At 44.3% G+C, this 23597-nt stretch overlaps 1 protein-coding gene across 5 annotated transcripts in view; it reads right to left on the bottom strand.

The window, feature by feature from the left end:
* Window positions 1-23597, bottom strand: part of Slit3 (slit guidance ligand 3) — a 606864-nt gene that overhangs the window by 153082 nt on the left and 430185 nt on the right. For 4 of the 5 annotated variants that reach the window (XM_004836404.3, XM_087194497.1, XM_021239832.2 and 1 more), the window contains 2 exons: window positions 20499-20570; window positions 1036-1107 (listed from right to left, as the gene is read on the bottom strand). In XM_004836404.3, coding sequence (XP_004836461.2) covers window positions 1036-1107; window positions 20499-20570 — 144 coding nt within the window. Of the gene's footprint in view, window positions 1-1035; window positions 1108-20498; window positions 20571-20890; window positions 20910-23597 lie in introns of those variants that run through there. The other variant, XM_004836407.3, reaches the window with a different exon arrangement.

Below are 23597 nucleotides of genomic sequence, written 5' to 3'. Positions count from 1 at the left end.
ACTCAGGTCTACTTGACTCCTAGTTCAGTCCTTCTTAGGGTGGCCTACACTGCTTCCTTATAAACTGCTTCATCAGTCCTTATTTCATCCTCACCTGGAGATAAAGCCACTTTTTCACAAATGCAGTGGCTCTCAAGACATACCAGCACACAGAGCTTCTGGAGTGCTTGTTAGAACTAGATTCTGGCATGCAGCCCCCAGGATCCTGACTCCGAAGGTTTGGGGTGGGGCCTGGGATTTACTTTTGTAACAAGTTCCAGGTGATTGTGATGTTGCCAGTCTAAGGGACCCAACTCCAGGGACCGCTGGACTAAGGATTTTCAAATCTCAAGGATCCCATGTTGTCTGATGAGCATAGGAAAGCTGGTGACTTAAAAGGTTCAGTTTAGACTTTAGATAAATAGTATGATGATAATGTTATAATCAATATCATTCATTATCTACCACATGCCAGACACTACTTATCTAATTCCATCTGATCCTCGCACCACTCCTATTTATAGAAGAGGGAATTGAGGCCACAGAGTAAATAAAGGGCCCAGCAGGATTCTCACTCTTCACATTAGCCCCAGGCATATTTGGCTGAAAGCTCTCAGGAGCTTGATCTTTTCTACGACTTCCAGGCAAATGCCACTGAGGCTCCACCAACGCAGGACAAGTGTCCAGCCCATGCTGTTCAGAAAGTCTATCTACAGAGAAATCCACACAGGGTTTCTGGTGAGAGTGGAGGAGGATTCCCCATGTAACAAGAGTATAGGAAAAAATATAAGAACGATTCCCATGGTCCAAGAAGGGAAGAGCACTGAGTCTTCCTGGTCCAGACAGCAGTTGAAAACCATGGATAGCACAGTGAACTTTCCCTGAATCAGCCGGCATTCACCAACTCACCCTATAGTTAATAGCAGAAGTAGAACTTTGAAGATAGGTACCATTTGCCCAGTAGTAGCACAGTAGGTTTGAGAAGCAGTGTGGAGGCCTGCACTTTGAGTGAATTAAGGTCGGGCAAGGCAGGCAGGAATGGGGTACTTTACTCACAGAGTCCGGATCTTTGGCATGTGGTTGAAGCTGGTGACCAGGATGCGGCTAATGTTGTTGTTGTTGAGTGTGCTATGGAGAGAGAAGAGAAAGGACACGGTTAGCAAGGGAGCAGGCTGGGGAACCAAGATGTTCACAGAACGGGGAGGGAGGGGTACGACTGCAAAGGGACCCTATGTCAACAGCCACGAATGAGTCAGTCAGTGGGGCAGCCAGAGCCAATGGACAGGTCTCCAGGTGATGTCCAGATTTGCTTCCTCTCTGCTGCCCTCCTAGCACTTGTTTAACCACCTTGAGTAACAATTTCCCTTCCTGAAATTTTACTATGTGCTTAGTATAAAAATCTCTAATTCTTAGAATGACAATGCCAGTCACATGATTACCCTCTTTTAGAGAGAAAAAAACCACTGATGCATGACATTTTGCTTAGTGACATACAACCCCACAAAGTAAACATTATGCTTGTGCGACAGATCAAGTGGTGGAGCTGCAGAGTGGCACAGTGATTGTCCCAAGGACCACAGCTGCTGAGCTCTGCAGGGTGGATCTGGACCTAGCTCTCTCTCACACTCTTCTTGTTTCGTCCATTGTGCATGTTGCCTCACGCCTGATGCTACACGGAGATTAATCTGTACTTTCCGAGTATATTCTGACCCTTCAAACACATCTTATCTCAAATACATGTGGGAGCTCCATGAAATCAGAGCTAAGTCTCCTCCTTCCCATGTATCTCCATGACCATGGATGGAGCTCCTAATGCAGTGTTAGTATTGACTGGCATCCTTGTCATCCAGGGAAAAGCGGAGAGAAAGGTGTGAGCTCCATGAATGGACAGAGTAAAATAAGGCTGTTGATGGATGATCAAAGCTATAGGCAAGTACTTCCCTGGCTTATCCTTCTCGAGGGAGCAGTATGAAAACCTGAGGAAGCACGGCAGCCAAGGAGCCATCTGCAGAAGCCTGCAGCACTATGCAGCAGGAGGGCCTTCGTGGGTCAGCTGGTTCTGATGGCGAGGTGACAACTCATGGGAAGACTGGCCTGGTTCTCAGCTCTCTGACCCACACCTGCCTCATTATGCATCCAAAAGAGCAAGAGTTGGTGACAGCCCTTGGTGCAATCCTTAACGGTGGCTGCTTGCTCCTGGGTCCTCATTTTCTCTGTTCCTCTCAGGGCCACATCAGAGATGTTCTTCTCACCAACCCAACAAACCTCACCTCTCCTGATCCCCCAGTGGTCCCCCATGACCCAGGAAGGAGTCATTCTTTTGAAGCTTTCTTTGGTTAAGCAGACTTTTCCTGTCCTGGGCTCTTAGTAAATATACTATCTTCCTCCTAAGTGACCTCTACCGTATGAGCTCTGCAAAGGCAAGGACATTTTCCATCATGTGCATTCCCATAGCCCCATGATTTGGTCTATAAATGGTTGAGTTTTCCTAGCTCCCTGTTGTGCAGTCTTGGGCAAATTACTGACATCTCTTATCTGCAAATTCCTTCTCTGTAGGAGGAGGCAGATAAGCAGATAGGAGGAAGGAATATACCCAATTTACATCGCTTCCTTCCACCTGGCCTATAACTTTACTACTGTACTCATACAGAAATTTGGCATTTTATGAAGTTGACTGGGAAGCTTTGTGTGGCTCATCTCTTCTTCTGTCTCTGTCTCTCTATGGGGAGTATCCATCTTGTCTCTGCCTACCCATAAACCTTCAGAATACCTCACAGACAATCCCGAGGAATTTGTTGCTCTCAATTTGTTCTCCATTGGATTAGGAAGGCCTCTGGGAAAGAAATGATGCTTTCTGAGATCATCCACCTCAGGGATCTAGACTCCGAAACTGGGGAACACCTAGTTAGGGTTGCTGACTGACTCCCGGACAGAAAACTAAGTATCCTCCTGATCTCTGACAGGCAAACAGCAAGAAGCCTTTGCAGAGAGGGAGCTTCTTTTTGACCCTGACCAAGCACCCACAGTTGGGTGGGGTCCACAGTCCACCCTTCATTTAGCTGAATATACAGCACAGTTATGCACAGGGCTTCATCTGGAACTGCATCCGGCAGTAGTCCGGCAGTGATGACTTCTTAATGTATTACTACACTGATATTTAAATGTGAGCCATAATGAGAGCTATAAAACATTTATGATAATAGCAATTATTCCAGAACCCAAATGACTAAACACAGTATTCAGGCTTTCCTGATTTGCTGCCGGGGAGCTGGCCAGCCCTGGGATGTCAGAGGGCTGCTAACCTCTTAGACACCGACCTCTCTGCAGCTGCGAGGAGAAACACAGATTTATTTGGTTTCTAGTCTTGGCAGCTTCTGCCCTTGCAGAGAGCACTGTGGTCTGTCTGGTCCTTGGGTCCTGTCTAAGCAGCTGGCATTCAAGGGAGCAATGAACGTTATGTCCTTCACACAGAGTTGATCAGCGTGGGCCTCTGTGGCAGAGACCCGGGGTAGAATCTGGTTCTGCCACTTACCTCCTGTGTTGCCCCGGGTAACTTTTAAAAATATCATTAAGTTGCTTCCTTTGTAACATGGAGAGAAAAATAGCACTGATCTCATAGAACTTTATGGTCATTAAATGAGATAATACTAATAACTGCCAACATTAACTGAGCTTTTTGTATGCCAGACAGACTCTGGGCTAAGGATGCTACAGTGTACTGTCCCATTTAATTTCTCTACCCCTCCACGAGGTGGAGGCTTTTGTTATCGTCTCCATTTCATGGATGAGGCGAGTAATAATGCCAAAATTTGAATTTAAGGAAGCAAGCTCAACTCCAGTAATGACGTCTGTATTACTTTCCTGGTGCTGCTGTAACGGATGACCATGGATTTGGTGGCTTAATTTTATTGTCTTACACCCTGAAGGTCATAACTTCAAACTGGGTTCATGGAGCTGTGTTTATTTGCAGGTTTCAGGGAGAAGAATTTGTTCACTGGCCTTTTGCAGCTTGTAGAGGTCACCCACATTGCTTGAATTGTGCTACTCCCTTGGGTCACTCTGGCCTCATGATCTCCTGCTCCCTCTTTTAAGGACCCCATTGATTACATTTAGAGCCCCCCAGATAATGCAGGAAACCCACACACCGGCAGGATCCTTAATATAGTCAAGTCTGTAAGGTGCCTTTTGCTATTCAATGTACTGTTCATAGGTGCAGCCAAAAACTATGCCCTTGAATCAAGGGATGAAAAACACTTGCTACCTGGCCTGGCTCATGATAAATATCCAATAATAATTAACTGTTGTCACTACAGCTTCAGTTTGTTTAGCCCTTTAGGGTTTACAGCTCAGTGTCACAATGTCACATTTGTCTCATCTGATACTTGCAGCATTCTGAGGTTGAGAGAGGATAAGGGTCCTACTGAGGGTAGTGCAGGAGAGCTCCTGGTAGATTCACGACTTGTGATTTCTTTTTCTTTACACCACATTTTCCCCTGCCCCCTGCTTGTAGGGCAAGTTTACCACTCTAGAACAGATCTTCTTTATTATATCTACCCTGGTACCCAAAGCTAGAAATATCTACACAAACCTCCCCATTCATTCGCATTTTGTAAAACTTCTTGAGAGTCAACCAACAGAAAGACAAAAGATTCATTCTCACAGTGACATCATGCCACTCCTCCATGGGCCGCTGGTTCATCCTCCCTGAAGATGACCTTGTCAACCTCATCTTACTTACATCCATTTCCTGGAGGAGCTTTGCTAGCATTAGAGTCCACCTTCAAATTCATAGCATTCTGAGAAAATATGGTATCCTCTCTCCCCAGATTTTCCAAGTAGCAGTTGAAAGATTTTCCCTAAGTACTTTGAATTCAGCATTTTCCATCAGGTTTTCAGCTGAAGTTCAAGGTCAAATTAATTCAGTAGATCTCAGCACAGTCTGGCTTCCCTTTATTTTGACCCAATCACCTGCTCCTGAATGGACATTTCAGCATGAACTGGAAATAGAGCCAACCTCCCACCCCATGGGGTTGGAAAGATAGTCTACCTAGCTCTCATTTCTCTCTTACAAAGTCCTTATTCCATTTTTACACACTGTATTTATACTGGGGCTAAGTTTGACCTGTGTGCTGTCCAGTTGCTCTTTGACTTTGTCATGACTAGAGCATAAATTCCTAATAAAAAGCAATCACTTCCCACATTAAAACAATTGGGCAATGTACTCTTCCTGATGGATCTCGTTCTCTCTTGACTGTTAGCACTGGAAAGGGTAGGCTGAGATGTTTTGTTCAGGGCATGAAGCACTTCTGAACTTACTGCTCCCATAGTACACAAATAGGATCTTTTTGCTCTGAAAAAGAGTTTTCAATTGCCCAAGTTACACAGCAAATAAAAGGGTACTATGGCAAGATGAGAGCTCCCTAGAAACACCAAGTGCATGAGGACCTGGTACATGTGGTGGTCAGCTCCCAGAGTTGGTGAACAATGCTCACAGGCCGAATGCCATCCCATACAGACTGGGGTTTTTTTTTTTTGTCTTTTAAATATGACATTAAAAAAAGGTTTTTCTTAGTACATGTTCACAGTGCACAATATTTACATTCATCTTAGGGAGTAGGTACAGCTTGTTTTTTGTCAATAAAGTTTTATTCATTCATTTCTGTACCATCTATGGCTGCTTTTGTGTGATGATGGTTGAGCAGTTAAAATAGAGACCATATGGCCTCAGAATCCTGAAATATTTACTATTTGGCTTTATATAGAAATATTGGCCAGTCCTTGGCAGATCTACTAATGGGCTGTTTTAGTACCTCCTTTAGCCATGAATAAGTGTGACAGGGTGGCAAATCAGACTGGTTCTGGAAGAAGAAGGGATTAGGCCAGAGGATTTCCAAATTTAAACAATATCCCCCCAACCAAAAAAAAACCAACCTATTTTTAGGAAACCTTAAGTGGCAATCAGCAGAGCTGGGAATAAAAAACAGGAAGTTAAACTCTAAAATCCACTCTCCTAGCCACTGCTCCTACAACCTGCAATGGTGTGATGGAATCAGAGCCAGTACCAGAGATAGGGTAGGGGAATCCATGCTGGGTGTGGTGTAGAATACACCTGGGCAATGGTTCTCAGAAGGGGGTCCCCAGACCTGCAGCATCATGGGGAAATTTATTAGAGATGCATATTTCCAGGCCCACCCAGACCTCCTGAGTCAGAAGCCTTGGAGTGGGCCTAGTCTTTGGTGTTGTAACAAACCCTCTGGAAGATTCCCATGCAAGATCATGTCTGAAAACCACTGAACTAGGGCAAAAGCTAAGAAGAGAATCTCTCCCTGAAGGTAGAGGGCAGTACAGAAGAGGCCCTCGTGCCACTTATGGGACTAAAGGCCTCCTTTGGGGAGGGCATGGTACTGTCTCGCTTAGTAAAAGGCTCAACTTCTGGAATGGTACATGGTCCTCAATGTGGGTGGCTATAATCAACTCTGGAGAGCTCCAATGTGGCTTCTGTCGCTGGATCTCCCTCCACTGGTCTGTGCTGAGCGATGACATGCAGCTCTCCCTTGTATCACTCAAGACAGCCATCTTTGATCTGAAGGAGCCACAACCAGCTATAGCCACACCACCCTGGCAACCTTAATAAGGCTGACATTTCCCTCTGTCTCCTCTGATTAGGCCTCTGCTTTATCACTCTGTGCTTTCCTGGCTCTGGGTGTAATCTGCATGTTGTGTGTCCATAACACCATGTAATTGGCTGTAATGCAATGATATTATCTGTGAGCATGTATCACATAATTGCAAAAGCAGGCATCTGCAGTAAGTGCCACTGCAGCCTCCCAGGGTGGCAACCTTCCCAGCATGCTCTTTGAACTCTTCTGCCATCCCTCCAAGGATCTAAACTCCTTGGGACTGGCAGACCCTTTTGGCACACTAGTCTAGTCACTCCTCGTTTCAAGGCAGAATGACTTGTCTTTCAGTGTCGACAAGCAAGGTTACTCCCTCTGATGGGCCTCAAGACGATAATTCGTGGTGAGTCATCAGCAGCTATCACAATAGAATGTCTTTTTAAAGTGAGCCTGGACATGCCCTGACTTATATTTATACATGTGTGTGTCCAACAGCCAATGCTCCAACTCTGAAAAATACAACTACCTCGAGCAGGGCCTATATTGAATTCACAGGAGTAGACACAACCAATGGAAGTAGAATCATTTCCCGAAGAGCAGCTGAACATAAACATTGTTACTGGACCCGTGGGAAGTAACCTAAACTGCTGGCATGGGGGATGAAAAGAAGAGGGACTCAGGTGAGGGCTTGGGGAGCCCACTGAAACACCTCCCCCAACCCCCACCAGCTTGGCTCAGGCAGAGCAGGAGGGATGACTTGGGGATGCTACAGCACCTTGGGGCTGTGTTTTGGCTCACTTTGTGGCTGGCTGCTCTTTTCTGTGGTTCATGTGTCAAAGCAAGACTGGCTCTCCTTTGTCTTTTTTTGGTACTGGGGATTGAACTCGGGACCTTATGGTTTCGAGGCAGGTGGTGGAACCACTGAGCTAAATCCCTGGGCCTTGTCTTGCCTGGTGGCTGCTGACTAAGTCATCATGGAACCAGGAATAAGGGCGTAATACTGGTGACCAAGCCCTACGTTGCTCTCTAAGATCCTAGGAGTCTGAAGGTTCTTGCTGACTCTGCTCTATGACACTTGTGTGACGGTTTGACTTTGCAGACTTGGCCTCAGAACACATACTGAACACCCACTTGGGCCTATGGACTTGAGAAGGGCTTCCTACACCTTTCCCAAGGGCACAGGCCTCAGCACCTTCTCTTTAGTATCAGTCATTTTTGGACAGCGCTCCCTTCATTATTCCCCTTCTATCATTGAGGTGATCCTACTCAGATTTTCCAGTGAAGATATCCTTAAAAATAGCTGTAATAATATTGATTCTATTTATTAAGTGTACTGTGTTACCAGCATTGGGCAGGGCACTTTTCACACATTTTCTCAGTTACTTCTAAAAATTCTGTCATTCTGTGGCTATTTTCATGTGGGAGCCCAGTAAGACCAATGAGCTCTGCTCAGATCACTCTGCTGCGGAATTGTATGACTATAGTCAAAGCCAGGAGGTGTGATATCAGGCCCTGTGTTTTCTCAGGTCAACATATGGCCAACAAGTCTGTTACCAGAAGCCTTTGTGGCCCTTGCTGTTGGATGAGTTGATTGGAAATTTAAGGACTCGCTGAAGAACTCAAGAGTGCAGATCTGCTCTTTAAGCAAAGCGCATCTCTTGCCCATTTGGAGTAGGCAATGGGTCTCTGAGGCAGATGAGACTAGAGGATGGGGAGAGAAGCAGGGGAGAGAACGGAGCACTAAGGGCGGGAGGCCACCGCTCATCCATTACCTGTTCTCCTCGACCATCCAGGATGCTGTGCATTACGGAGTTCCTTGATCTCCCTGTGGACCATTTAAATTAAAGCTCATAACCATTGTGTGGGCATATAATGAAAACAACTGATGCTGCACTGATTAGACCATTACTCTCAACTGTTAGAAAACATAATGATCTCACAAGGGGCCTTATTCACTGACGTATAGCAGTCGGGTTCTCATTTGACACCTCAAATTAGCAGCCAAAGCAATAACAGCTGGGGTTTTTGTCTCAATATTTGTACCCGACTCTAAAGTGATTTGGCACCAGTGTGAGCATTATTTTTAAACACACACTTCTCACCGCCAAGTAACATTTAAATGGTCTCCAGGTGTCATGTAAAACCTATGGAAATAAATAAAAACAATCAACTGCCGATTTGGGCCTCTGATGATAGGTATTACTTAACAAAAGGATTTGTCTTTGGTTTTCCTTCATTATTTATTCATATTGTGACAGGCAGATATTCATATCCATCCACTCAGCGGAGCCTGTGTGTTACAAGGGGAAAAAAAGATACTTCCAAAGAAGTGTAAAAAGTGGAAGATCAAAAGAGAAAGATTAATCTTTAAATCTTGCCAGTGCTCAGTCAGATGCTTGAGTGTGTAAGAATTCATGAAATGCTGGTGGGTTTGGTGTCCTGACTCTGTAAAGCTCCTTACTCATTCATGAAATGATACAGATATTGCCTTAGCGGTGATTCAGAATGGCTCAACTGCCTTTCAGTGATTGAGTTAAGTGAAAAATGTACCTTAAATGCCAACATAAATGAGAAGAACTTGGTCTTCCAATTCTCTTTCATCATCTATAGCATGAGGCTCCAGACATGCCTCTTATAGCACACTATTTAGAAATCAGGCAACTGCCAGCATGTCAAGGTATTTGCAATGGGCCAAGGATGAAAGGGTGACCTCTAACTCACATAACAGGACAGGTGGGCTTGGAGTTCAGAAGGGAAGAAGTGGACAATTTCTGACTCACCTGCATTTGGTGTCTGAGTAATAGAGGAAGGAGGAGGAAGTTTTTAAATACTCAGCCATGTACACACAAAATACCCACTTATGTGTATACTGTGCTCTAATGAGGAGCAAGTCTGTTTCGTGCTTTGTTCTATGGACAGGGCTGGGTCCAGTGCTTGGCACAAAGAAAGACTCAATAAATATCTACAGAATGGGATGGTGAACTTCCTAATAGAAGGAGGCATGGTTTTGGTATCTTGATACAAATAAATGTCCAGCCCGACAGCCTTCTAGGCTAATCCAGGAACACAAACTCAGTTGTCTGTGGGAGCAAGGCTGGTCACACAAGTGGGCTGCATAGGAACTGTGGGAAATATAGCTCTCTATATGGGATCATTACTTCTTGTTTCCAGAAATTATGCCAAACTACAATGTGGGTGCAGCATTGCAGGTTCTTTCTTTTTCTAAGACAGAGTGAGACTTCTAGAATTTTCATAGGAAGTCTCTTGGTTTTTTATTATTAACAACGCAATCACCTTGAGAAACACTTATAAATGAAATTCCCAGGAGCTGGATTTGGCAGACAGGGCCCAGGTTTTGTGCTTGGAATGAAACAAATTTACAGGGTGTATCAGAAAAAATACATTAAGAAAATCAAGGTATTTAAGTGGGATTCTGATGAAGTGTGGTTAAAGTCTTCCCTCTGCGCTGCATCTCCAGAATGGCAGCTACCAGCTGAGAGGCACTCCAGGCACCTACTATTCAAATCAGCTATCTTTAAACAGTTGAAATTATTCAATGACTGCTCCCCTCTACTATTGTTATGTGATAACAAAGGGCCCAGAAGAAGTTTCTGTGTAGGAGAGGAAGACTGCGGCCCCGCCTCCCCCAGCAGGTCTGCTCCTGTCTGGTTTCTGCATGCCACTCACTGGTTCTGTGGCTGCACGTGGAAGATACTTGTCGCATGCAGTTTGCAAGGAGCTACTTAAAGAGCTGTGAGTGGAAAAACTGTGCAGGGTGCATGCAGCTCAGTTCTCAGGCTGAGAAGACAGAGAGGTGTGGCTTTTGCCCTGTGATATTTGCAAGGAAGGGGTTCTCAGGGAGCTCGGTACACTTCACACCTTGACATATCTGGGCTCACAAACAGCAGAGTCCTAAGGGCTAGTATTCTCATCAGCTGCTGGTCACCATGGGCACCTGGGGTCAATGGTGTGAAATTTGATCTCCTCCCAGATTACCTTCTAACACATGGGGGTGGTCATCTTCCAAGCAGTGGCCACATGCCAAGAAGGACCTAGAAAGGAAGGATGTTGTCCCCAAGCTGAATGCAAAGCATACTCTCTGGCAAAATGTTGGGGATTAAGGGGCGATGGCACAGACAGAACATAAAGGCTGGCCTCACTAATTTTTGTTTCCTGTCTGCTAACGCGGGGAAAGGCAGACGGCAATAAAGAGTATTGGTAAAGAGCCAAAAGACCTGTCTTCTGGACTGGTTCTTCTACAAAATTTTCCTATGGCTTCACCTTTCTGGGCCAAGTTTTGTCTTTGAAAACGAAGTGGTAGAACCACTTGACCTCCAGGGTCTTTCCAGCTTACAATTCCACTCTCTGATTCCAATAGGGTTGATGCTGTCTCTAAAATAGCATTGCTGGATTGGGAATAGTTTTCCAGATGTCAGTGAAAGTGGTCTTGCATGCCCAGATCTAGCCAGCTCTACACAAATGCAGGACATCTGTCCAAACTTTCCAAGTCATACTATGCCACATGTGAAAACAGTTACGCTCTCTCGCTCCTCCACCCCCACCCCTCTCTCTGCAGATAGCTGATTCACTTTCTGTGGGGTCACAGATCTGGCTTCCCTAACTGGCTGCCACATTTCCAGCTTATGTATGGAGATGAGACAGGTTCAGACATGGAAATGATTTTCCCACCCAGTTGACTTTGTGGAAATCATTTGCAAGGTTGAGAGAATTGAATAAAGGAGATCAGGAAACTAATTCATGCAGAGTGGGTTTGGCTTTAGTGGGAGAGGGCTTTAATAATCACAATCCTGCGTTTCAATGAAAATGGGTCTTTTGTGGGTACAAGATCTAGATGTTTAAATTAAGACAGAGGAAGGGCAGAGTGGAAGGTTAGGCAAGTGGTACATATTTGAACGTCTTTGGTTTTAGAAAAATACTGTTTGAATATTCTGCTTTCTAATAGACGCACAATGGTGGGAGAGGTTTGGCGCAGGGTAAACAGAAGCGGGCCTAGTGAGAAACAGATTTGCAGAGGGGGTGCCCTGTCCAAACAGGGTGCTGGCTAATCACTCAGCCCTACACCTGCACTGTCCACAGAGGTAGTAATGAGCTAACTGTGGTGATTTAAATGGAAATCAATTACAATTGAATAAAAATGTGAAATTCAGCTTCCCAGTTGCGTGTGCTCTACTTCAAGTGCTTGAGAGTCCTGTGTGGCTGGCAGCTACCCTATGGGACAGCACAAGCAGGCAGTATTTCCCTCATCACAGAAAGCTCTTCTGAATGGCACTGCCGGAGACGATCACAGACGAACACAGGCCCAGGACTGTTACTGCTGCTAGATGTTCAGTGGAAACTGAACTTACATACTTTTACACAAAATCACCTGAATTTTCAATATTGACAGTGGATTTATTTTTCTTAAACACTGGAAACAGCAAAAACAATTTTAAAAATAAAACTCCAAAGGACTGTTGTCCCATTTCTTTCCTCTTGCCATCTTTCCTCCTGTAAGCAAAAGTCATAAGGCAGCTAATCTTCTACTTGAGCTCCAAGATCCTGGCTTCCAGGACCCAGTTCTACAAAGGATTCTTGGCCACAGGTGAGCTGAGCCTGCTAGTCTTGGGCATCCTGGATAGGAAAGGCAGCCTCAGCAGGCACACCGGGCTCTTTAAGGGAATATGGCTCCCTGGCTCAGAGACCCTTGGCCCCTATGGGACAAGAGCCAACCAAGGGGTGAGACATCCACTGAATATGCTCAAATATTGGCCACAAAGCCATGGCTGAGGGCTGGAGAAAAGGCAGAGGGTGACAACGGTGCAGGGCACTTTGCAGATCAGCATAGATGTCATGTCTTACAGTGAACTGACCTCCATGAGCACTGGACGGTTATACAGCATTTGCCCTCTGGCCTTCCCAGTTGCCCCTGAGGAGAAAAATCCTCTAGAATCCTTCTTCAAAGACATAGAGCTATTTTTCCGTTTTGTTTTTGGTGGAACAAAGCAAGCTAAAAAGCTGCTCCTAAACCAAGTTTGACATGTGTTAGAATTTCAGCCCAGAGACCCAGTGGCTGGGGTCGATGGTCCCCGGGGACAGCAAGACCTCCGTGACCTGACTTTACTTCCACCAAAGGGAGAAGTTAACAGGAGGTTCGTTGCTTCTAGAGCCTTTGTTGGTGAACAACTAAGTTAACTGTGCCAAACTCTCCTTACCCATGAGTGTATGCTAATATCGATTCAACTTTGGAGACTAAACCAGGGTTTCGTTAACAGGGAAACGAAATCTACTGGCAGCCCCAAGATGGCCCCCCAGATATTAAACACTTTAAAGGTTAAAGTGTTGCTTCTTTAAATGGAAAACAGGACTTTAGATTTCAAAGAAATTTTTGCCTTTTCCTTAAGCTGGTGTTCTCAAAACCTAGCTAGTCATTTTAATGGCGCAGATATCAAAACAAATTTGAGAGTCTAGGTGACTCTCAAAGAGGAGTGTGTTGCATTGTGTTTAGAGAAAGCCCAGTTCATATCCTGGAATTACTGGGGGCTGAGTGGAAGTTACCAGTGTTTTCTGCAAAATGCAATTTAAATCTGATTGTCTAAGCAAATCACAATTTTTAGCACGGTACCAAAAAATTGTATTCTGGAATATTTTAAGACTTTCATTAAGCAATGGCAGTTCTATATTTAAAAGTGTGCCATGACTAAACACCCTGATTCCAAAGACTATTGAAACAAATAAAATGTTTGTAGCTCCGAGATACCCAGGTGAAACATTTTGTAAATAAATGAAAATGAATCTCATCTGTGAGAACACACCTATTTTTCACTATAGCTCTGATTTTGTTCATTATTAAGAGGAAAAAGAAAAAAGAAAAATTACTATTTAGCTAGAGAAATACAAAATTATTAAAGGCAAGTAAAAAAAATTAACTATTGTGGTAAAACACTTGATGATTCAACATTTAAAGTAACTCTGGGATAACCCAAGTCTTGGTTTTGCTCAAGTCTAAGATGTAGCAGAGAATCTAGAGGGAATCTGACAGGACAGGATTCCGTTCAGTTCATTCATTTCACCTTAGTTTGGTGCCTGGACTGTAACTGACTACCTACCATGTGCTAGGCTTGTATGAGGTGCTGGAGATGGTAGTGAACCCAATTCAGAGCATTTGTCAACTTCAGTTTTTATGAGGGCCCTGTATGGGCATCAACTATTTGCTAAGCACCAGCCAATGGCATCTTCAATCCACACAACTGACCTAAGGGGGAGTACAACTGTTTCTATTTTTCAGTAAGAAAATGAACCCCAGCCACCCTTTTTGGTTACACTGGGCGGGCAGCCAGCTCTATGGGAGCACCCTGACATCCCCAAACTCAAAACTGGTTTTGTATCTAGACAGTTGGGGTAGTTTCATGGAAATACATAAGACACTAATTAAGCTGAGTTTTAAGGTTAGGTCTGAGCACTCTACTGATCAACTTTCAAAAAAAAAAAACCATGGTTCACAAATTATTCTGGGCCTTCACTATAGCCAGTGGCCTTACTAATACACATGCTGATTTCTGTGGTATGTGTGTTCTGGTATGTACTTGTCATTTTGTTTTTATTGTAGTAGAGTAGTTAGGTGCAAGGGCCCAGATTTCAGACAGAACTGAAGTGGAGAACTCAAAGAAAAGCTCTTTAAACTTGCCAGTGCCACTTCTGGTAAATTATTCAACTTCTCTGAGCCTCTGTCTCCTCATTGGTAAAATGAGATTAATAGAATCCACCTTCTAAAGTTATAGTGAGGATTTAAATGAGGTACTGCCTTAAAATATTTTATAACAGTGCCTAGAAGATGTTCAAAAATGGAGGTAGATGCTTAGAAGTAGTGGAGACTCACACATGGAGGTGGTAACAATGTTCATAACTACTAGTTTTGACATCATTGTACTGTAATATATTATCATTGTATCATTACTTTTTGTTAATCAGAGCATCTAGTGCCACACTCAGAGGAAAAACAAAATAGAAGACAGATCATTGTTTGCATCAAACTTCATCCCCTTGCTTTAAACTCTGGCTTTTTTGAACTGGACTAACAATATCACTGAACACCCTAACAGGAGCGTCTGGCACCCCTCAGCCAGGACACCACCCCACACTAGGAGAGTGAGTGCACCATGATCTGGGCATTGGGACTGTTGTCAGTGTATCTTTACTGCTGCCTTCTTATATCTCCATTCTCCATTCCCTCTCCCGTGTCTACCTGTGGGGCTCAGTGTCAGATAAGGTGGTACCACCTGGATATGGCTGAATCACTACTACCTCTAAAAGTCTGGTTAATTCCCAGCACTGCTTTAACTCTGGTCTCTCTCTTCTCTAAAGAAAGGCTAAGAGGGGGCTTAGTACACAGGGTGCTACAGAGGTCTGTAAAGCAAGAAACAGGGTGGAAAGGCAGGTCTTGTGATAAAGATTTCGAACTGAGTTCACCTCGTGTGTCTTCTTCATATACAAAACTCAAACTACAGCTGCAATAAAATCAATGGGAATGTGGTGGCTAGTTTAACTCTTGAGAACTCCCGCGAGATGAGCCTGGAGGCACTGCTAATCGCCTCTAGGGTATGCCTGTTCCATCTTGGGAGTTTTGGACTCTACACTGCTCAGCTTTCTCTGTATACGGCCACTCAATAATTCTGGCAACCGCTGGCCCATAGAGCATCAACACTATGCTGGATACACAGTGTACCCTTGCTTCTCAGGTGGATTAAAGCAGACACTGCCTGGCTTAGGCTGGCAGTGAACTTGAATGAGAGAGGCTGGTGGCACCATGAGACACTGCATTCCATCTAAGGAGGCCAAGCGCCCCTCAGCCTCGGCCGACTGCCGCAAGGTGCAACTGCTGTCCTGCGGTTGCCAGTGCTCCTGGATTCTCGAGAGAAGATAGAAATCTGGAGTTTTATGCAAGTGATCCTGATTTTTAAATATGAACTGCTAATTTCAACTTTTAAAAAACATTCTACAAGACAAAAAAAAATCATCTTTGGGTACAATGTGGTCTGTGGTCTAGTTTGCCACCTCCAGTTTAAAGTCAGCCAAGCCGGAGCATCCCTTCAACGCATCATGCACAAATGTTTGCCCTTGCCTGACTTCATAAACGGTATTAAAAATTTAATGGCTGGTGGGTTTTGAAAGGAAAAACTGTGTGTAGGCTCTCCAAGCTGGAAAGAAGATTCCTTCCGAACAGCAGAATTGTATGGAGACACCTACCGTGGGTGAAGAACATGGATCAGGAGGGCAGAGGTGTGGAGTCCCAGATTTCAGTCTCTCTATTACAGGCAACTTGCCGTTGACCTTGGGCGAGTCTCCTAGCAAGGGCTGGGGACTAGGTGAGCCCAGTAGGGTTCCCAGGGGACAGAACGTTACAGGGCACCTACCTGCCTCCAGCCTTGACTCTCCCCCTTGCAACTATCTGCACAAGAAGGGGTTGTCCAGGAGACACCTAAGATCTTCCCAGTGCCAGGCTGCGATGATGTCCCTGAATTTCCAAAATTGGCAAGTGACAGAAATGGCAGGGAGACCTTCGAAACGGCACATACCTGTTATCTATAGACCTGTCCGATTTACACTCAATTTAGCTGGTACCAGTGATCTGTCAAAGACGGACCCCTCTGAGAGGAGAGCATTTTCAGGATGTGTTTCTGACATCCTCGGTCTGGCATTTAAAACAATGTATCTATTGAATTCCTGACTTGCTACCCTTAGTCTGGAGACAATGTCTGAAACTATCTTTTCCTCCTGCAATGATACTGAAAAAATTTAATCACGTATTTTATTAACTAGGTTTTCTCATTTTTGTTTCATTGGTTGCTGCTATTTTTTTCCTTTTGTACCTGTGATGGTATGCTGGGCAGAGGGGACCCCAGTATAACTGGTGAAACACCTGGCCATGTTCTCAGCTTAGCTGGCAGGGGCTAGAACCCACAGCTCCATCACATTGTTCCCAACCATGCGAAGTTGGGAATGCAGTCTTGGCATATGCAACTGTAGGACAAGCACGACTTACTTAGAGAAAACCTAGTCTGTGAATTGCCAAATGTACAGAACGGGTAGAAATGAAAGGGCAATACTTTGGGTAACAGACAGGGGTCTGCCGCACAGAAGGCAGGCCCCCTCAATTAAGAACCTCAGTGCCAAAAACTCAAGGCTGTATTTTTGGTGGAGGTGTTTGGAAAACAGAGCCCCTAAACATGAGTAGCAAAGCCAATTGTGCCAGAGGTGAGACTAAATCATCCCTGAAAACTACAAGATGATCCAGTGAAAAGAAGGATTATTTTGTCCTGCAAGTCGATTTCCCTTCCACTCTGTGAGGACCCGTTGGCTGCATAAAGGCAAAGACAAGGCCAATTTTGCAAGCTTTGAAAGGCTGCACCATGAGGCACTGATAGCTTGCCTGGTCCAATTCTTGAAGGCCAGTTTACACCATTGAGCAGAGCACTCTGGCCCTGCTTCAGGGGAGTCAGACACCATGACAGCTCTGGCAACACAGATCAAAGAGGTATTTGGGACAAGGGTTAATCGTACGAGCTGTGCTGTTTATTAGTCAAGTAGTTACTTGGCTTTTCTGCAATGGGTTATGTCTATAAAAGGAGGGAAAAGGTAATGGTAGCTCCATGGAGAGGTTGTGGGGAGGCAAGGAAATAAAGCATGTTAAAAGCACTAGTTATGGTATAGGGCACATCACCATTAGCCATTATCATTTTCATTATTCTTCCTCCCCTGTGATGGCATGGGCATCATGGGAATGGTATGGTACCATGCTTTTTTTCTTATTCCCTTTTCTGGCTGCCAGGAAAGGGGAGGGTGGAAGCACCTATCTTTGTCCATTCTACTCTGTGCTGAATATTTGCCTACCAGGCATGGCCAAAAATGAGGATGAGGTGAGCAGAGTTGAGTCTTTTCCTACCTGGCACTCTTCATTTCTCCTCCTCACTGTCCGTGGTTCTTCCCAGACTCCCCCTCTAAGTTCTTGTTTAATGATGCCAGTAAAACTAACCTCAGTCTTGATGGAAAGAAGTTTTATAGTATTTCCAGCCACAGGAAGAATGGAACAGCAGGGCTATCATGTGTGAAATATTTCCACTAGTAGTTGACATCCACAAGCTTTCCTTAAGTTAATTTTGGGAGCTTTCCATGAGAAAATCATGAGCCAATCCTTGTTTGTTACTTCATTCTGCCTCCTAATGTCAGAGAACAAACACACCTAAACTACTAGAGTTTGTCTTAATCTGCGAATTTTAAACTTTAGATACTTATGAACAACCTTTCCAGGGATAGTGTGTTTTAAATAGCCTCCCTACACACCTCTGAGAAATATGTTACTGTGTAATGCCCTCACTTATTTCCTATTTATCTCATTGCCAAGATTCTTTATGGTGACTAAATTGTGATTATAGAGAAGTGTTATAAAAAGTCAATGTGTAGATTTAGAAGGTCTAGTTTGTGTGTATGTGTATGTGTGTGTGTGTGTGTGTGTGTGTGTGTGTGTGGAGGGAGGAAGCTCTTTAAATGGAGATGTCAGCTTCAGCCAATTTCAGAATGGCTCACCATTAAGATGGATAGTTCCAAAGCTGCATGCCTCTGCTGGAAATTAAAAACCCATGGAATAACTGATTATGATTAATTTTAAGTACTTAGCCATGTGAAGCCAAATGAGAGCATCTTTAAAACAAAGCTATTGATCTGGCTTTGTTTGGATTTGAGAAGATAAACTAATCAGGTCCTGTGGGCTCTTTGCAATGATGGGGAATGAAATTATTATTATTATTATTATTATTATTATTATTTTGAGGACAGATTTGAGCCTTAACTTGGAGACACCTGGTGTATCTGGATATCAGTGTTTTTTTCTAGCAAACATCTGAGTGGAGAGGAATGGCCCAGTTCTGTCCTGAGCAGTGCTTGATGGGCATGAGGACAGGGTAGGAGAAAGTTAGGGAAGAAGAAAGAGCAACAATTTACAGTCCTTCTTATGTAGTACATAAATTGTTTCTTCTCAAAGTTAAGGAAGATTCGGCAAGGTTAAGAAGCTTGACCCAAGCCAATCCCAGGCCTCTGGGATTCCCCACCCGGGCGGGTCTAACAGTAAAGCCCTTCCCTTCACCCCAGACTGCTTTCCCAGCAAGGCGAGGGGAGAAACTACCACTCTTAGCACAGGCAACAAACCTGAAGGCTGACAGGTTATGACAGCGGCTTCATGGCAGCTGGTGCCTTCTATTTCCTGGTCTCTCCTAAGGAATTTTGTTATCTTTGTCATTCTCCCTGGCAAGGGAGGAAAAAGGTGAGATGTTCCTAGCAGTCCTTTCTACACAGTCTGCTTTCATAGGCAGGGAAAATCATGCCTACCTTTCTCAGTCTTAGCCTCCTCCTAAGAGAAGTCCAAGGTTACTGATTTGGGGTTGACACACGCTCCTGTGCAGACATGCGTTTGCTGCTGGTTCCAGGGTCAGAGTTTGGGTGAGGAGAGACCATCCATCTTAGGGATGACAACCTGACCTCCCCTGGCTGTGGGTTCTGTCTCTTCCATACCGGGAATTCTCAGCTTTCCTCTGATTTCAAGTAGCCTGCAGCATCAGCATCCCCTTTTATTTCTCTGTAATTCCTCTTGGAATAACCTTCCTCTCAGGTGAGGTGAAGGGGCTCTTTCTAACCTTTGCTCATGTTTTCATGGCCAGTTGAAAAGGAAGGTGAAGGGAGGACCTTTTAATGTATTCATTCAGGTATTTATCTGGCATTCATTCATTCACTCTGCTAGAATCAGACGCTGAGAAACCTGTGACTGTGTGATTTTTTTAGTTTCAGAGGACGCTCAACAAATCCTACTCTCTTATCATTTGCTGGCTATAATTGGACTGTCATTAATTATTATTGCAGAATTTGAAAAGGGGAAGTCTCTCCCACCACAGAGGAACCAGCCCTGTTGTTTCACAAACGAGAAAACCCGAGGCTCTGAAAGCCAAAGAGACTTGCCCAAGGTCACATGGCTAATCAGTGGCAGAACTGGGACCAGATCACACTTCTCTTAACACAAGTTCTACTACGCTTTACCACTTCCCCTCCAGGCTTTCACAAACCAGGGACAGGTAGAAATGTAGCTGTTGGTGAGAACAGTCAAAAGGTCTTCTTACACAATCCAACTTTAGTTTGAATGACCCCAAGATGACTCCTCGTTGACTCCCCCCCCCCACCCCAAATCAGGTTTCCTTAGTTAGAACATTTAAAGATCTGGGACCCAGAAAGACGCCCATATGTGTGGCGTGGTAATGGGGAAGGGCACCTCCTCTCCTTTTTTCCCCCTGCCGCTTTAAGGTTACTGCTTAAAGTTTGAATTTGAACCTGAGATGAGATTCCAAGATCTGTGGCAATGACTACACTTCACCAGGCTGCTGTTTGGCATCTCCCCTAGTCTTGTGCTCAGGTCCTTTTCGGATTTTGGCTAATTCCAACTGACCCTCTGGTACTACCCTCTCTCACTGGCCCCAGACCTGTAACCTGTCTCGTCCTATGCCCACACTCAACTGGACTCTCCTGATGCCTGGCAGATGCTGGGGGGCTACTCTAGCCCATCTGTCTCACCCAGCAACAAATACCTCCAGAGCACTGGGAGAGAAATGACTCAATTGAGACTTAATTAGCAGGAATCCCAGTTTGTGGGAGGTGAGAAATCACACTTTGCTGCCTGAAAACACTTTGGCCAAGGTGAGCCAGAGGGTTCTCCCGGCTCCCAATTTTAATAGCACTGCAGCAGAAGACCCAGAAATGCTCCCAGACAGAGCCCCCCGCACACACATCCCCCTCTCTCCTCCCTGCACAGGCACACTCCACACACACCCACACACACACAAGGCAGCGATCGCAAAATCAACTCACAGGATCTCCAGATCGCGCAGCGCTCGGAAGGCTCCATCTTCAATGCAGCTGATGTGGTTGTTGTCCAGTTGCCTGTGAAAAGCAAGGGAGAGCGTGAAGGCTGAGCGGGGGCAGAGCCGAGGGGCTGGGCAGTCCCGGCCGAGCGTCCCTGGCCACCGAGTGCCTGTCCCTCCACCCTCTTGCAGGCTCTGCTCATCCCTGCCAGGAGCTCATGCAGAGCCAGCCTGTCTGCCACGCTGCTCCGTCTCTCCTCTCTGACTGTCTGAGAGAACTACACAGACAACGTACCAAAGGCTGTCAGGTCTCAGTAAATATTAATTGCGCATTTTTTTTTTAGGCAGAAGGGAGTAATTTCATTACATTAGGGCATCCAATCCATTACGAGCTCTTACCGTCATGTCACTGAAACAATTTCATTAAGCTAAAGGCCTGTAAATCATTGGAGGTCACTGCTCTGCCCTCCGCGACCTCCCAGAATGCTTTTTTCCCTCTCCCTCGTCTCCCTTTTACTGGAAGTTGCAGTCTTTCTGCTCTGACACAGCGCTAAATCTCAAGGCTTTATCTGCCCAAGAGCGGTGAGGGTGCATAGGGAATATACCAATTCCAAATTAGACTCAACTAATCTAATTTTATAGTCTTTTTATTATTCTAAGCACCAAATGTCTGTGGTGGTTTGATGTCTCCATGCATTGTTATGGGGCCCATCTGGTAGGTCATTCTATTGAAGCATTTTCTGACTAAATACAGATTCCCTCAAACTGCACCAAGCATCATCAACATTAAAGGAATTCATTGATAGAAGCATTCACGATGGGAGAAAGGAATATCATTATTGCCTTAAAGATGTACCACTTACGTTTAAATTGGGGAGAATTAAAAGCACCTATTTCAAGATTCCTTTTTTTATTTCCCTTTTCAGCCTATGCACATGAAAATAATGTCTTTTTAAAAGAAGTCTTGACTAATACACATTCTAGTTAGGGACTGAGGTATTTTAATTAAGAGATAGCAAACAGACACAATTTTCTCGGAGTCAATACATACATATATGCCGAAAAAAGTCAGGATATTTACCATGGTCACACCCAACCTAAATGTCATATATTATATATAACATTTAAATCCTACAGAAACAGCAAAAGGATGTTATACAGAAAATTATTATTAACACCATAATACCTATTGTAGAGTACACCACAGCCTTTGGGTGGGGGAGGCCAAAAAAAGTAGGAAGTGCTAAAAAGAAAAACAAACTCCTTTACAGAGACTCATTTGCTTTTCTTTTTCTTAGAAAAATTGAGTCTCTCTCAGGTGGAAGGACTTCCTGAGGCCTGAATTTGCATTTGTAACTTGTGTTAATCTGTGCCAAGGCAAGCCTGCACAAAAGACATTTCAAAGTTACAGGTGGTAACTGGCATGGAAGGTTTTATTTTCTTACCAGAGGAAGACAGAAGCGAAACTAAAATATTTTCATTGAAAAAGCCAATAGATGTAGGATTGTATAAATGCACACAAATGAAGCAGCTACAATTGCTGATGTCTGGTGTTATTATGAATTCTGTCATGACATTATGGGCAATTGCATCAACCTAACAGAAGTCACAATACAAAATGTAGAGGCTCAAAATTAAGAAATAAACAGAGACGTGTCTCTAAGAAGCAGAAGCATGCTTTAGGTTGATGAGTTCTACACCTAGTGTCCAAGTTCTCACTGATGCCCACACACAGAGATTCTCACCGAGACCTCCTTGCCCCTAATTCTCCAGAGCCATTCTCAGTATGGATTTGCTGTGTCCTTCTGTGGGTTTCTGGTGGCACAGGGACTGCTGATTCCCTGCAGAGGTTCTATTAAGACAGTCTAGTATTGCTGCCCAGATTCTAGAGTTATCTATCATCAATTTGAAGGCCAATGAATCAACAACTCCCACCCCACGCCAAGGCCACCAAACCTTACCAAGCAGAAATGCAGTGGAGTTGGCTTTTGGCTCCAAGGAGTTGTTCAATGAATATGCTGAATTCGGCAAAAAATGGCACTATTTGCCTAAGTAGAAAAGTGTCTAAGTCATCATACTGGGGAGTCAGGGCATGAGGAGATGGCAGTGTGTAGTGCACCTGCTTTTGTGCACATTTCACAGAAGTGTTTGCTGTTGTTTATTGTGGTTTATTTGCAGACTTGAAATGCATTTCCCCTTCTTTTTCTTTTGGAGAGCACTAGAAACTAAACAGAAAACTAAATATACAGAGTTTTGCATGAAAATGTGGAATCTACAAGCTAAAAGAGAAGAAGAGAAAAACCACAATGATAGAAAGAGAATAAACAGGGGCAGGGCAGGGAGGCGAAGAGCAATAGATTTGAAAAATCCACTGCTCAGTGTCTTAACAGAGTCCTGCAGCCTAGGACACTGAAATGGTGTAGACGAGGGGCTTTTGGGAGAACCTGATCATTTTAAGGCTAAAACCAGAGAAGTCTACAACGTTATTAATTATGTGATGTTTAAATATTTTCAGTGGGTGATACAAATTGGCACCTAGTTGTTTATTTGTAATGGGGAAAACTGAGCCATAATGTAAGCACCTTTTATATTTTATGTATTTTATAGCTTATTTTAGCACATATGAAACGTATCAAAATTTAAAATATTTATGCCGAACTGTGCTTTCTTAGGAGATATTTAATATATCTGAGATTGTCTCCTTTCATTCTAACCACAGATAAACCAAACAGGAATCGGGCCCTAGTCTTGATAGTCATCTCTTGTGAGAATCTGCAGGGCATGCATCTGGGGGGTTCGTCAGGCAATGAAAACCACGGAAGTACTCCACGCCCCAGCTTTTATATCTCCATAGCACTGAGCATCAGAGTACTCACACAAGGCACAATTACTAGTTCACAGTCATTCCTGATAGCTTATGCAAATACACTAGGTCCCTAAAACAAAGTAAACGTGCACTCAGTTTACACGGGTGTCTTTTCTTTCCAAAATGACAGCTCAGACACATAAAAGTTAGTCTTGAAGCACAGGAAAGGAGAGGTAAAATAAACACAAGCCCAACACTTCTTTGAGGGTCCTGGAGCATGCACAGAAGCTTCTGGAGCAG

Source organism: Heterocephalus glaber, unplaced genomic scaffold, assembly GCF_053883595.1.
Source record: "Heterocephalus glaber isolate CG9 unplaced genomic scaffold, H.glaber_assembly_v1.0 deba00001606, whole genome shotgun sequence".
In the NCBI taxonomy this organism is placed as follows: Eukaryota; Metazoa; Chordata; class Mammalia; order Rodentia; family Bathyergidae; genus Heterocephalus; species Heterocephalus glaber.
This window is presented reverse-complemented; position numbering and strand designations above follow the sequence as displayed.